This window comes from Choloepus didactylus, chromosome 1 (genome assembly GCF_015220235.1).
Source record: "Choloepus didactylus isolate mChoDid1 chromosome 1, mChoDid1.pri, whole genome shotgun sequence".
NCBI lineage: Eukaryota > Metazoa > Chordata > Mammalia > Pilosa > Megalonychidae > Choloepus > Choloepus didactylus.
The window spans coordinates 53,008,117-53,024,371 of record NC_051307.1 but is presented as its reverse complement, the minus strand read 5'-3'; the positions used below and the strand labels follow the sequence as shown (position 1 = coordinate 53,024,371).

Below are 16,255 nucleotides of genomic sequence, written 5' to 3'. Positions count from 1 at the left end.
CTTTGCCTCCCATATTTAAATGTAGGCTGTCTGAGGGCAAAGGCTGTATCTTGTAAGCACAGGGCTTAGCATGGTGCCTTCAACAAAGCCACTGTTAAATAAACATTTGTGATCTCATATTGATGTAAAATCAAAATTTCAAGCTCATACACTGTCTCCTCTGATTTATACTATTTTAGGAAAAATTAATTATCAAGCAACATCAAATTTAATGTAAATTCCCTTCCCTTCTCACCAATCCCTGCACCATCTCAGTATGTTTGTGCTCTGGTACACACTGACCATCTGCTCATACACCTTCCCTACCTCCTGTCATATACAATGAGCAATGATGTTCATGAAGACACTCAGTGGACGAGTCTCTAGGGATGTTTCAGTTAAGAATCATCAACTCTCATGAAGGTTGAGCAGTGAAATAATATGTTATACCAAGATTCCTATAACAGTATCTGAGATAAAATCTAAGTAAAACAGTTATAAAAGACAATTGGCCAACATATTAGAAGAAATTCAAATTTTACCATACATAAAACTAACTGGATCCAGGAAGACTCTGGAATAAGTTAAACTGCATTCATAATATGGAAAACAGCATCCCTACACGAATCATGTTTTTCCTGTACTACAGTTCTATACATTGATTCCAATTCACAAACTCAGATTGGGACAGTCTTTTAGTATGTTTTGAGGAGTCTGTCTCTGGGGTTAATTTGACAGAAAGGCTCACTTAGGTGGAATTTTGTTTAGGAGCATGGTTTTAAGCTTTGGCCATTATTTCTAATGCCTGTAGAAACCTGTAAAATGGACAGAAAAAATGAGAAATTTTTTCTAAAACATGCACATCTTTTGAGATGGAAATTTTAGTAATGATTTCAGAAAATATTTACTCCTGCATTTCACAGATATTTATTGAGTTTCCACTATCAATTTGACACTTATCTCATAGAGCTTAGAGTTTTCTGGAGAAACAGATACCTAAAAAGAAAACACACATAGGAAATTAAGATTGTGATGAAGAATAAGAAATGTGTTGCTAGAAAATGACTTGATGACTACATGATGGGCAAATTGTGCCCTGAAGGAAGATGGGGCAATATTCCATGAAGGATATGAAGGAAAATCCTAGACAAGGGCAACAGTATGTATTTCTGTCTTCATATCTAAAATGCTCTGGCTTTCGGAAGGAACTAGAAGCTGGTCACTATGGCTAGAGTATTAAGTGAGTGTGGCCCAGGTTGAAAGGTTGAAATGTCCCCTGCCTCACACTTTCACCACTCACTTCACGAAGTAAATCAAATCATATCAGTTCCCAGCTGACTTCAAATCCCTTAATGGATTCCTCATGCATTTCAAAATGGTGGCACGTCATTGTGAATGTAATTAACAGCCCTGCAATATATATCTGAACATGGATAAAAGGGGAAATGTTAGGTTATATATATGGTAATAGACTAATTTTTCTTAAAAAAAAAGTTGATGAAACCGCACTATGCAGTGAACCCTAAGTTAAACTATGGACTATAATTAATAGTACAGTTATAAAAATGTGCTTTCATCAATTGTAACAAATGTACCACACCAATGCAAGATGTTAATAATAGAGTGGTATATGGGAATCCTGCATTTTATGCATGATTGTTCTGTAATCCTACAACGTCTCTAATTAGAAAAAAACATTTAATTCCAAAGTTCTCGCCATGGCCTGTGTGGCCATAAGTGTTCTGGCTTGTGTTTGCCTCCTCAGTCTCATGACAGACTCTTCCTTTTCCTACTGCTCTTCAGTCACCTTATCTTTCTGCCGCTTCCTAGAACCCTCCAAACTTTTTCTTTAGGCACATGCAGCTTCTTTTTCCTAGGGCAAGAATACTTTTCTCTCCTGAGATTTTTGAAACAGCTGACTTTTTTTCCTTCCTTCGAGTCTCAACTCTAATGTTAACTCCTCCAAGCACTTTTTCCCAACCATTCCCTCATTGTCTACCATAGCCATCTATTTACTTCCTTCCTATAACCTGTAGCTATTTGTTGTTTATTGTTCCTTTCTATAATATAAGTTCCAGTATGAAGGGGACCGTATTTGTCTTCTTCACCTTTCTCTAGAGTCCAGTACAACACCTACCACAGAGTACATTGGCTATAATAAGTCATTGTTGAATGGATATTTGAATAAAAGGAATGACATCGAGAGGCTGGACATTTTAAACTATCCAAAGGAGTCTAGATTTTTTCCTAAGTATAATGGAAAAGCAAAAATGGTTTTAAACAGGACTGAAATTATATCATCTACGTTTTGATAAGAAAATTCTGGAAGCTTTGTGAAAAGATGCTTGGGATAGGACAAGAGCAGAGGTAGGGATCAAGTAAGAGATGACTGCAGTGGTCCAGATCAGGAGGGAAACAGTCGTAAACTACAGTCATTGCAGTGGAAATGGGCAGAGATGGATACAGTGATCATCTAGTTCAAAGTGTGGAAGGCAAGAAAGAGGTGTAAAAAATTGCTCCAGTTCCAATGTAATTTTTAACCATTACATTTAGTGAATGAAGATGGATGACGCATCTTAGAAAAATAATAAAATGACATGTTTTGTGACAAAAAAAAGACATGGAATTTTTTAGATTTTAAAGAGTAGATCTTGGGAGGAAATAACATTACTTGACACATTTCGATAAGAATGGAAAACTTGAATTAAAGAAGCATGCTAAACTTTGAATGTTAGGACATGTCCTAATATATTATGGTCTTCTATTAAGACTATATTCCTTCATAAATTGGGGTTAAGTATCCCTAGACCATACTACATAAGGTAGTCTTTATATTGATCCTGTGGAAATGATTTGAGTGTCTTTTTCATGATATGGAAAGAGTTAAAAAGATGTTTTTCTTTGCTATGGTTAGTAGTGAGTAGAGATCAAAAGAAATGGCTTCAGGGTGCATTACAAGTTTGTAATCCTGTCGGTTATTAAACTGTCAGGTGGAGTTCCAAAGGAGGCTATATAGTCTCTCTCTGTGAAGTTTAGGACAGAGATCCATCCTTGTGGGATAAGTTATGGTTTGTTTTATCTAGGGATCTATCACTAAGTCCAACTTGGTGAATCCTAAAGATTATTTCCAACAAATATTCTATGATTCATATACTGATATTAAAGCATTGGTTCAGATTCCCTTTTTCCATCTTATTCAAATATACTTGAAAAACTGGATAATGTATGCTTAATATAATTGTTCCTATTGAGGTAAAAAGCATCATATGCTATATCGTAAGATGCATTAACAAATGCTCTATCAATTTGAAGGTCATAATTCACAGTGATTGTCAGTAAAACCAGCAAGTGTATTTTAAAAAAGAAAGCTTGAAAGCTCCTTCCAATAGTGCACCATATTTTAACTTTTACACATGAGTTACATTAAATCATCATTATGTAGCACTTACACATATCACTCAATCCTGTGGATTTATGTGCACACTGAGTATAGTGTAGTTCTTTTACTAAAGTTCTGTTATTTTCCTGAATTTATAAATTTATAGACTCAAGATAATCCAAAGTATCTCTGCTCTCTGTGGCATTAAACAATTGAGATTATTTCCTACATCCATTGCATAGACACACACATGTACACACACACACACAGCCTGAATATATTACAGGCATAACCCATTTTATTGTGCTTCACTTTAGCACACTTTGCGGATATTGCTTTTTTTTACTAATTGAAGGTTTGTGGCAACCCTGAGTCGATCAAGTCTGTTGGCACCATTTTTCCAAAAGCATGTGAACCTCGTGTCTCTGTGTCACATTTCAATTAATTTATGTACATTGTTTTTTTAGACATAATGCTATTGCCTTCTTAACAGATTATAGTATGGTTTAAACAACATTTTATGTTCAATTGGAAACCAAAAAATTTGTGTGACTCGCTTTATTGTGATATTTGTTTAATTGCAGTGGTCTGCAATGGAACATGCAATATCTTTGAGGTAACCTATATTCTAAAATATAAGTATAGCTGTAAATCCATGCACTTTAAGATTATATTTCTACTTATATATTATTGAATATAGCTTCTAAATTGTCTGAATTTTCAAATTTTTAGCACAGTATCTATTAATACTAAAACAAATTTAATTATCAGATGTAAAAAAAATCACAGAATAGAAAAAGAGCAGTGAACTATAAAAGCATTTCCACTCTAAATATATATCAAAATAATGTTAAATTATAATTTGCATAAATCTGGCAGATACTCAGTTTTCTTATCCTGACTATAATTCATATATATATATTTTTTTAAACAAGTTTTGGGCAAGTTATAATGAAGCTGCAAATACCCTCTTTAAAATCTGATACTAAATCATAATTTACTAACACACACACCTTTTGGTATTTAAACAGACAAGTTGAGGTGAAAAGCAAGGAATTTCCCATGTATTGAAACGTCAGCTTTAGGTACTATGCTTTGTAGCAATGGAAAAAATAGAGCAGGATAGCATGCATGGAAACTAGAGACAGCACAAATGAGAAGAGATTTTGAGAAGAAACTATTTATGCAAAGACTTGTACAAGCATGAGATTGCCCACAAGACATCATTATTGAGAAAGTCATTGCACCTATAGGGTATTAATGAGCTCACTAGTCTTAAAGTTATTTGTGGCTAAACATCCCAAATATGTGTGAAATCTTTTCTCTAATTGTTAGGAGGAATGTTTTCAAAGGTATGAAGTATATATTAGCATGTATAATAAGCCTATTACAAAGCAACATTATCAAAATACAAAGGAACTGTGCTCCTCTATGTGTACGATGAGGATCTAAATCACTAAACAAGACAAACAGCTGTGCCTTTAACTTCTCTGAGAAGCACCACAGAAAATAATACTTCTCATATGGCTCTTGCCAAAATTAATCTCTCCTCCATTTCTTCTGTTGCACTTTGTAAGTGCACTATAATTTACATTCCTCAACACCATTGAGAGAATGCTGTGATTCTAAACTGGGAGGAATATGCATAAAATTTGATGGACAATGTGCATTCTGAATTGTATTATAGCTATGATGTGTTTGCATTTGTGTTAGTGTCCAGGACAGGGCCCTTATTTTACTCTTAGTTTTACTTTCTACAGTGTCTAAGAGAATAATTGGTTAATAATATGTGTTACACAAATATTTGTTTAATTAAGTGAGGTAAATCGTATTCTACTAGGCAGTGCAAGGTTTTGGAAGGATTGTTATTGTTATCTGAAACCTTATTTTAAACTAGGAATGAATCAGGGCTTCACTGGGATTCCCCACCACTCCTGGAATTTTTTCCATTTATTCTTTCTTTTTTTTAATAATGAAGAGAGAAAAGAAGCAGTATGTTACCATGTTTCCTATTTACAAGAAATTAAAATGTGAATCACTTCTAGTCAAGACAGAGGTTAAAAATGTCTCAGAATTTCATCAGCACCATTAATTTGCATGGGGATTCCTCTTGGAAGGGGAAAAAAAAAAAAAAAAAAGAACACATCTCCTCAGTCTTGAGGCATATGAATTTCAAAGAATGCAGTTGGGGGAGCTGGAGGAAAAATTAATACCTTAGAGAAAGCAAATGCATTAATTTCAGAGTGAGTGGAGGATGCAAAATCTAATGTGTCACCTTGCTGCTGCACTGGTGATGATCTTCAGACTGCTGGGGTTCCGGATAAGCTTGTCCAGAATGCTGACAATCTGCTCAAACTTGGGTCTGTTGTTTCTGTCTTTCTGCCAGCAGTCCAGCATCAGCTGATACAAGGCAGCTGGGCAGTCCATGGGGGGTGGCAGTCGGTAGCCCTCATCCACAGCTTTAATTACCTGAGTGAGAAGCAAAGATTCTGGACATTAAGAGTAACTTACTTTACTTCATTAAGGGTTAGACCCACTAATATGAATATTTTGAAGTTAAAAAAAAAAGTTATTTTAAATTGCTTTGTCAAATAAGAAATTGTTCATGCTCAAAAATATGATGTAAAGTCAAGAAAGAAAAAAAAGTGTGTGTAAAGATCTCTCCTAGATTAAAATAAAAAGAAATGTTCAGTGACACAGGAAATTCAGTTGAATATAAGGAAATTATTATCAGACCATACAGATTCCTATGGAAGCCATATTTGATTGAATGCAAAGAAAATCTGTGTACAGATTTTTGTTGTGGTATGGCACAGTTCAAGTGGTATCTTCCCAATACTTAGTAACTACCTTTGAGAAAATTCTATGTGCTATGGTGCAAATGAGTAATGATTAATTCATTAGTACTTTTAAATCATGTAAAGCAGTGATTCTGAGACTTTAATGTGCAACAGAATCATCTAGAGGGATTTTTAATATAAAGATCTCTGGAACAGTTAACCCTAGAGTTTCTGATTCCATGCATCAGGGGCAGGGCCTGAGAATTTGAATTCCTAACACATTTTCAGACCGTGCTAAAGCTCCTGGTCAAGGGACCACACTTTTAGATCCTCTGACACAGATAATGTTTGAACATGGAAATACTGAAAAGTCATTCAAATTTTCCCAGTACTTTTATTAGCAATAGCTTATTTAAAGAAGAATGGAGAGATTTTTATATCCAAATACACTAAAAGCAGTTTAAACACAGTGAGTAGGAAATGGCTGAAAGCTTCTCAGATTTCTTTTTTATCTATCTTGGGATCACGCTCACAGTCTGGCTAAGCATAAAGAGAAATCTTTGAGTGTTGATTCCATATGCCAATACAGTTCTTTTACTCAGAATTACCAAAACATGACCTATAAACATAAAAATCCTTTTGAAAAATCTTACCACAGTTATAATAGAAAGTTAAATCTTATTTTCTCATCCAATGACTTCAAATTGTAAAACTAAATTCATGTGCCAGTTTAATACACTAAAAGAAACAACATGGTAGAGATGGGCTGTTTTTGTCTGACCCGGGGAAATACTGTATTTAAGTAAACAAAATGTTGGCATAGATGTATTAATTTAATCTACAAAGGATCCATATGTTACTAATGTTACATTGAAACAATTTTGTAGCAAAAATCCTTCAAACACTCACTCAAATCTATTGGTTATCTTCTTAGTCACTTATCTCGTTACATTCTTGTTATGAATGTTTTAACTTTGTCTTATTTCTAAACCCCTGCTTGGGAGAAAAATGTAAGAGCTGTAAGAGCAATTCAATTAATATCCTTTCATGACTTGGAAATTGTTTCATCTCTTCTAAGTATTCTATTTCAATGTCAAAAACTAGTAGCCACCTGGTTTCATTATGCTCCACTTCCTTGCACAGCTTGATCTTTTAATCTGAACCCATAACTCATAGACTACAAATACTTACATCCTGATTGGACATCTCCCAGTATGGTCTCTCTCCATAGGACATCACCTCCCAGAGAACGATCCCGTAACTCCACACATCGCTGGCTGAGGTAAACTTGCGGTAAGCTATAGCTTCTGGTGATGTCCACCTGATTGGGATCTTCCCTCCCTTTGAACATAAAATTAGATGCACATACATGAGCAATAAATAAAACATATAATATATATTATAACCTGAAAAACTGACAAAATTTGTCAGGTTATTTCTATTCTGAGAAGAAATGTGGGTTTCCACTGAACTATCTCACTGCTCTTCTACTTTTAATACCCATCAGGAGATTTTAATAGCACACAATTTATTACAGTATTTACTTCCAAACAATTTAGAAGAATCTTTAAACCATAAAAGGAAAAAAAAATAGAAAATTACTAAACTATTGACAAGTTTTTCATATCAATTAGGGCATATGCAATTAAGCAATCTTAATTCAGACCATAAGTTAATATTTGTGAGGCACTTAGGCCACAATAATAAGCACAGAATATGTACTTGTATGTATTTATTAATGAAATAAATTCAAAATAAATTATACTTCTAAAAATTATACTTCTATAAAACTTTCTTGAATATATTAATCAAGTCTTCATTAATTTTCTGAGAGCCTCACTCATTATTAATCATTAATGTACCTTTTGTGTACTAAGTAGGCACCATGTGAACTAGATAGTTATATTAACTACCTTCCCAGAATTTATGGTCTAGAGGAGAATATTGTTTCAATGAGTTATAGGAGATATACAGGTGTAAATACCGTAAAACTTGCTCTCAGTTCAATAAATAAATTTAACAAAGATGTGCTGAGGGCCAACCATATGGGAATTATTATGCTAGCCATTCTGGGTGAGACAAATATAAATAACATATTGGCTTTCCTGTTTAGGAAATGTTAGGCAAGTAGGAAAAGTAATCAGTTGCTTTGAACAACTAAATGCAAAAAGAAGTAAGTATTTAGTGCATTGTTTCTCCAATTTTATAGTGCACATGAATCATCTGGGTCTCTTGTTAAAATGAAGATTCTGTCAGTAGGTCCAGAGGGTAGCCAGAGTCCGCATTGTAACAAGGTCCCAGGTGATACCAACTTGCTTGTCCACGGATCTTACATTGAGCAGAGCAGCAAGGCAGCAGTTGAGGCAGGTGTGGATGTGGAGCATGGAGCTATGATTCTCACCAAGAAAGTCACAAATGGATTGAGCCTTGAAAGATGAGTTCTATTTTTTTATATAATAAGAACAAAGAAATGGATATTCCAAAGAATTAAAAATCTTCAAAATCTTAAGCATATTCACCCAAATGTGGTCCATTTATATTGCATCTTATAGTTCTTCACTGAGTTTTGAAGTGATCCTCAAGGGGGAGAGTATAGTGCTTCAGAGAAGTGGATAAGCCACTTAGGAGGTAAGTTATTACGTTTTGTTTACACCTGAGTTTCCTCATCTATTATTGAGGAAACTGATAGTATTGGCTCATAGCATTGTTATGGGGCTAAATCACAAATTCCAGGTGCAATCTTTAGCATAGTTCCTGGCACACAGTAAGGACTCAAGAATCATTAGCTTAACACTCCCATATTCTAAATGAATGGCATAAATCAAAGCATAGAGGAGGAAAATGTATTTTCTGGTGTGGTTATAATAGAGAGTTATGTTCAAGAATTTAATGGGAGAAGGAAAAAGAATACTGAATTGGGATTCAATTCCAAGCATGCTGAGGAAGTTTTATCCTAGCTGACAGAGTGGTATAAATGTATGGAACTACCTTAGAAAAATTGAGTGCTTCTCTTTGGTATTTCCCATTCAGAGAGGATACTTTGAGAAGACCTGTGAAGGAGGAAGGGCTTACACTGGGTCTTAAAGAATACATGAACGGTACAGAGAAGTGAGAAAGAGAGAGATAGCATCAGCATGAAAACCATGCTGATGCACAGAGAAGCAGATTGGGTACAGCCTCCTTGAGAAGCTACCAGTCTGAGGGTAGTCGATGGTTCATGTCCGTGAACTAAAACAAATGATATTGGAGAGATTGGAACCAGGCCAAATAAAGCCTTGGAAGTTAGCAAGAGACACTGCAATGCACAACATGCACTGGAGAGTGACAGACTAGAAGCAGAAAAGTAGAGTAGAAAGCTTTTACAGCCATGTAGATGGGAGGGGATAGGCTCAGGAAGTTTCCTGGCACTGAAAAAGGGCCTTTCCAAACTGATAATTTTATGTCGATTTAGAAAATATGAAGCACACATACGTGTTGTCTTACCAAGGTCTCTACTTGAAATTAAAACAGTTATTAGAAAAGATAACAGATTGATGAAAACCAAGAAAGGAAAGGCCATTTTAAAAAATATTTAGTTCAACAAGGATTAAAATGGAACATATTAAAGTAGTCTCATCCTTAGAGAACATCTTCTTGACCAAAAGGGGGGATGTGAAAGGAAATGAAATAAGCTTTAGTGGCAGAGAGATTCCAAAAGGAGCTGAGAGGTCACTCTGGTGGGCACTCTTATGCACAATATAGACAACCCTTTTTAGGTTCTAGTGAATTGGGGTAGCTAGCAGTAAATACCTGAAACTATCAAACTACAACCCAGAACCCATGAATCTTGAAGATGATTGTATAAAAATGTAGCTTATGAGGGGTGACAGTGTGATTGGATAAGCCATATTGACCACATTCCCCTTTGTCCAGTGTATGGATGAGTGAGTAGAAAAATGGGGTCAAAAAAAAAAAAAAAGGTCCCCAGTATTCTTTTTTACTTTAATTGTTCTTTTTCACTTTAATTTGTATTCTTATTATTTTTGTGTGTGTGGTAATGAAAATATTCAAAAATTAATTTTGGTGATGAACATACAACTATATAATGTAATGGTACTGTGAACAATTGAATGTATGCTTTGTAGGACTGCATGGTATGTGAATATATCTCAATAAAAATGAATTAAAAAAAAAAAAAGTAGTATCATCCTAAACTCATAATCACTATTTTCCAGAGAGGAAATAATTGAATATATTTTCAATAAATTTCTAAAAATTGTGAAGTACTGAAAGTCATCTCATTAATAATGTAGTTACAGATTCAAGCAAATAACTTTCAGAAAGAATTTCCAGTCAGTTGTTATGTGCTTTCCCTGGGTAAAATTACCAAGACATTGTGTTAAAACACACACAAAAGGGAAATGTGTTTGGAAAGATGTCTGGTAAATATTTAATTGAAAATACTTTAAAAAAATACTTAATTTTTAATTCTGCTCTTTTCCTAATGTTTTTGCCATTGTTGCAGCCTAACACATAAACATACAAGCAAACACACACATTGTTAGAATAACAACTTCAGACTTCCCAATTTAACAATTTCTGAAACTCACAAGGTGATCAAATGATCTTTACACTATCATTGAATTTGGTAGCACTAATTATTAAATTATTATGGCTCTTAAATCACTCTGCTACTTTAGGAAAGTATCTCTCCCACCTTGAACAGCTGTCACCTGTGAAATGATAACAGCTCCTCACTGCAATATTTGCTAGCTTTGGAAATGTAGGTTATGGACTCTACTTGTCATTCAGGCTTTTAATCTGGGCTCCTAAGTATATTAAGGCTTGAGTTCTGCCTGTGTTAAAGAGTATGGGGAAGTGAGATAATCTTTTTTCTTTTTTTCATTTTTATTGAATATGTTAACACATAAAGATTAAGTAAGTAGCATTCAATCAACTCAACAATTAGGTAAGTTTGTTAAGTGTTTCATTAACTTATTCAGAAGTTTCCACTGATCAACACTGATAGTAAAATCACCCGTTTGGTACACTAATTCTTTCTTTTAGTTCTTTGTTATACTGTCCCAGGTTCAGGTATATCAACTTTCTGTTAGCTATAACAACAGTGAGTTGATATACCTAAAAGTAAACATGTGTAATTGAATTACAAACAAAAAACTCTCAATTAATATTTTTATATATGATACCAATGCAACTCATGCTAAAGGAGCAGCCAGGACTAGTTTGAACTCTTTATTCAGAAGAAGGTGTGAACGAGTGATGTTTGCCTGTGCCCAGTGCTACCATTGAAGTCCATAGATTCTTAGCTCTGAATCCTAGAATTTATTCAATATTCATGAAGCAATTAGCTTTCTCAATAGAGTAGTTTTATTATCTGCTTCTACATAGCTTTTTAGACTGACTAGATTACTTCCAAGAATGAAATGATCACCACAGATTCAAGACTCTCTAAATTACTTTCTCACCCAGGGGTCATCTCTTCCCTACCAAGTTTTTGGTTAAAATGCCATCCATCATTAAGAGAATCAGAAAGAGAATAAAGATGATTGAGGATTATTAATTACTATTTAAGAAGTTTATTTTTTGTAAGTAGCAAAGATTTTATAATATATGTAAAGCAACTAATAAAGTGTCTGATCTTTAATAGATTGCTCCACCTCCACCCTTCCAATTCCCTTCAATTGGTTAAACACCTTTAATATTTTTATAACAGTTACTAAATGAGAATATGAGGGAAAGTTCATTGCTAACTACAACATACTATTCAAATTTAGAAACTGTTTTTATTGTGGCTAAAAAATAAAATCAAACTGGAAAAACTCTTTTTAAAATTTCCCTTTTTCCATGGTGGAAAAACAACACAGCAAATCACTCTGGCTTTAAACGAAAGTAAAACTCAGTCAACATTGTACACACTTCATATGAAATTAGAAAAGCAAACTACAGGAGATATTCCAAACCAACAGAACCACTGTGGAGTTTCAGGAAGGGTGAATGTTTGTGTCATTTTCAAACTCTTTAAAATTAACACCATAGTTTCAAACTCTTTATGTTCCACACAAGTGAAAAGAATTCAAGTAGAAGCTCTTGTCATTCTACTGCCATAAATAAAATTAGCATACCCAAACCATAATTTGGAATCATAAGCCTATGAAAAGTTGAGTAGACTATAAAGCTGAAGATAATGAGCATAAATCACATAAGCCTGTGCTCACTACAGAGGGCAATTGTCTTGTTTAGATATTATCTTGGCAAATATACACAGTAAGACATTCAGCAAATGATCATTGACTTGAGTTGAAATTCCCTTCACCACCCTGCTTTCCTAAGTGCATGATGTTCTTTCTTCTTGGAAGGCTTTTTCTCTGCCTGCCTTCTGTAACTTCTTACTTTAACATCATGATCAAAAGTGGACTCTTTGGTGGGACATTTGGGAATCTTCCAGGCAGGATCTTCTGTGATCCCTCTACTGCATACTTGTCACTCTCCCCGACTAGACTTGGAGCTCGAGAAAAGTACAACTTTCCTCCCTCATCCCCATAGTTTAAACAGGGGTCTGACTTTCTAGCTTTCCTGCTTGCAATACCTTGTTTTCTGGTGGCACATGTAGTTCTGTCAAGTGAGAATATGAATAATTTTTGAGGACTTGGAGTAGCAGAATTTTAATGAAGATCCTTAATGATTTGGGGCATTTAAAATATGCAATTCATTTTCAGATAATGATCAACTGAATTCAGTTTTTCATAATATATATATTTAATATATGTAAAGTATACATATATTAAATATATATAAAGCAAGAATGATAAAGTATATATATATATATAAAGTAAGAATGAGCCAATATGTAGCATGAGAATTGCTTTTTGAAAAGAAAGATATCATACTAATTTCCAATGTTCTTCTCTACTTTATGCTGCTATTTAATAATGCTGTTACACTGAAACATTATACTAGCTCCATATTGACAATAAATATAAGATTCACTGAGCATCGACTTTTAGGGTGTCTATAAAATTAGGGTAATATCTCATGGGATATTGTATGGATTAAGTATTTTAGATTATGTATTTACAGAAAATAAAAACATCTTTATTTGACTCCATAAACAGTACGTGTCCTGTATCAAATTTTTCCATATTAATGTTGTAGGTGTTTTACAAACATAAAAGTATGACCAATAATTTAAAAAGTCTTGTTAGTCTATGCACTCTATCCTTTGTAGGATGGGACTAAGCAAAATTTAAAAACATATGTATATATACATATATATATGTATGTGTGTGACTGAAAATATCTGACATTTATTAAATATTTTATCTGATTAAATGTTATTTAATTATTATCTTGTAAATAAATGTCTTACTAAAATAAAACTTAAAAATCACAAATAAAGGGGCCATATTTTAAAATTAGAGCATTTGGGGTGGAAAGAATTAGTAATTTCAATTCTTAGATAAAAAAAATGAAAATAAAATGTGAACAAGAATAAAAGGTTTACTATTTGTTTTATTATGCTTGCTATATCTCAAAGTTGAACCTTCTAGGAGGGCCGTTGGCAGATGGCTAGTCTGTGGCAAGTTTTGTTTTGTCTTCACAAATAGAAATGTATTTATTCTACTTTACTCTCTGTATAGCCTCTGGGCCAAGGGAATAGGAGAAATTGTAAAGCACTTGAGGTAGATTTTTGTCTCCATTCCCATTTTTTATATATACTGGGTAAACTTAGAGCAAGCTTTCTCAAGAGTGGTATAATTAACACTCTACACCAGATGATTCATGTTATGAGGGACTGTCCTGTGCACTGTAGGATGTTTAGCAGCATCCTTACCTTCTACCCACTACATGACAGTAGTGTTTTCCCAGTTACGATAGCCAAAAAAAGGTTGCAAAACACACTGCCAAATGACCCGGGGGGCAACTCACCCCCATTTGAGAATTTCTACTTTAGATGATGTGTAATGAACCTTGGTCAGCAATGGAAAAGACTTCATAAGAGGTGCAGGAGTTATGTGGGATTTTATATAGACTAAGTGGAATCCTTGAGAACTTTTCTCTTTTCCCACATTCTCACACTTTCCATGGATGTTCTTATTTCTGTCCTAGTCCATAAATTTAATAAGAGAAAAGCAAGGCCTAGTTCACCAAAGCTAATCTTCTGATTTGTGGGTTTTGATACATATAGCAGCACCATTTCTAGATATTTTACTTTATTTAATCTTTTATTTTCTTTTATCCTTTCTTTTTTCCTTCCTTTTTTTTTTTTTTTTTTTTTTTGCAAAGGGGATAGCTTACTATTACTAGTGAAATTTAAATTAGTCTCATAAATTAAGCGACAATTTATTTATCAGATGGAGGCATCCATGATCAAGTATTTTAAGTAAGGAGTGAATGTTTACTCTAAGAGCAAATAATATCTGCTGCTACAAAAATATTAATGTCATTGACAGAGAATATTGGATAAGAGTCCTGGAGGGCCCACTTCTGCTCTGAAACGTGGATGGAACAAGAAACTGGGGCCCATAAATTTTAATTTAATCATACTTCATGATAAGACTGTCTGCCTTCATTGAGCATCCAGAGGTCTGAAACTATCAAACTAATATGAATTGAATATACATGAGTCTGACTCATTATATTTCCTAAAAGTAATTTATTACAGAATTTATGCATACTTCTAATCTTGATTGTGACCAAAAAAATTCTTCTTCCTTTCCCACTTCTCATCCTAGAGATGGAATTCAAGCTTGTATTGCTTGGGGTATTTTTTTTCCAGGTTCAGAAATTGCTTTCCCTGCCTAGATATGTGGTGGCATTTTAAAAATTAGATTCATTTAAAGAACTGCTAAGCATATTCTTCAATGGGATATGCAAAAATTTGGATTTTATGTAACAAAATGTTGTCAACATTTGGCATATTTTCTTTCCTGCCACAATAAAACTATCCTAACGCAACTATTATTCATGAACTGAAACTCTGAAATCAGTTTGTAATTTAAAATTGATTTTGTAGAATGCTACTAGGCATTTGCAGCACAGCTAGTTACTATTAAAATGATTTATGAAGATGTATTTTTATAATATTTAAACAGATTTTAAAATGGAGCATTTAATTGAGGTGGTCCCTGTATCCACATGTAAGCTCCTTGCATTGTTTTTGTATTTGAGAAAAGCTTATAATTTTCAGGAGTGAGCCCAGAATCATAGCATATGGAGTGTGTGTAAAACCTCAACTGCAGAGGGACAACCAGTTCAAAGCTAACAGACTCAGAAGTTAATATTTTGCACCCATGTTTGCAACGGCAGCCAGTTCCTCCCAGCACTGATGTCTTATTCACCTACAGCTCAGTAATTAGGCGTGTGGGAAGAGATTTGGTCACTTCTTCTATTTGGACTAGTAGGAATCAGGAGTCTTTGTTTCTGGGCTCCATGTTAACCCTAACTAGCTAATTTAAACCAAGTCTTTCAAACTCTCTGTGCAGCTATCTTGTCACTCATAAATTGAGGGATATGGAGATATAAAACTTGACTTTCGGTTAAATTTTATCTTTCTCCTACACAGTGGTGCTAACTTACAAACCTTAGCCCTTTGGACTTTCAACTTTTCATCTTAAACCTGTGTGAATATCACAGATGTTGCCTTTTTTCAATATTTAAATATTTTGGACTATTAGAGATCACCTTAATTTCGGAAACTTCAATTCTACTTGGGTGTCATATCTGTATTTACTTCTATAGAATTCTTACAGAAAAATTAAAGGAGAAGAATATAGTTGTGCAAGTAAGGACACCAGGGATGCAAAGGGTGAGGCATTACATGATTATTAAACTCTAATCCAGGATTAGTTAGACTAGCCCAAATTCTTGTTCACTCTGCCCAGAAACAACAGTTGGAGAAAGAATCTCACAGTAAAACTCTTCTTTTAAGATCCTGCAAGTCGGTTCTCCAAGCTTAATGAATTTAGACAGGTCAAATGAGACATTTGGCTAAAAGCCTGAATTCGTCAGGTGCTTAACGGAAGTCAGTCCATTAAATATTAGTGAGGAAGCTTCAAGGCTTGATTTCTACAGAGAAAAAAAAAACAGTGTAATTGCTGAAATCTCTGGACATTGAGGC

At 34.1% G+C, this 16,255-nt stretch overlaps 1 protein-coding gene across 2 annotated transcripts in view; it reads right to left on the bottom strand.

The window, feature by feature from the left end:
- Positions 1 to 16,255, bottom strand: part of EPHA3 (EPH receptor A3) — a 366,605-nt gene that overhangs the window by 18,588 nt on the left and 331,762 nt on the right. For both annotated transcript variants that reach the window (XM_037833928.1, XM_037833936.1), the window contains 2 exons: positions 7,330 to 7,479; positions 5,634 to 5,827 (listed from right to left, as the gene is read on the bottom strand). In XM_037833928.1, the coding sequence (XP_037689856.1) occupies positions 5,634 to 5,827; positions 7,330 to 7,479 (344 nt within the window). The remainder of the gene's footprint in view (positions 1 to 5,633; positions 5,828 to 7,329; positions 7,480 to 16,255) is intronic.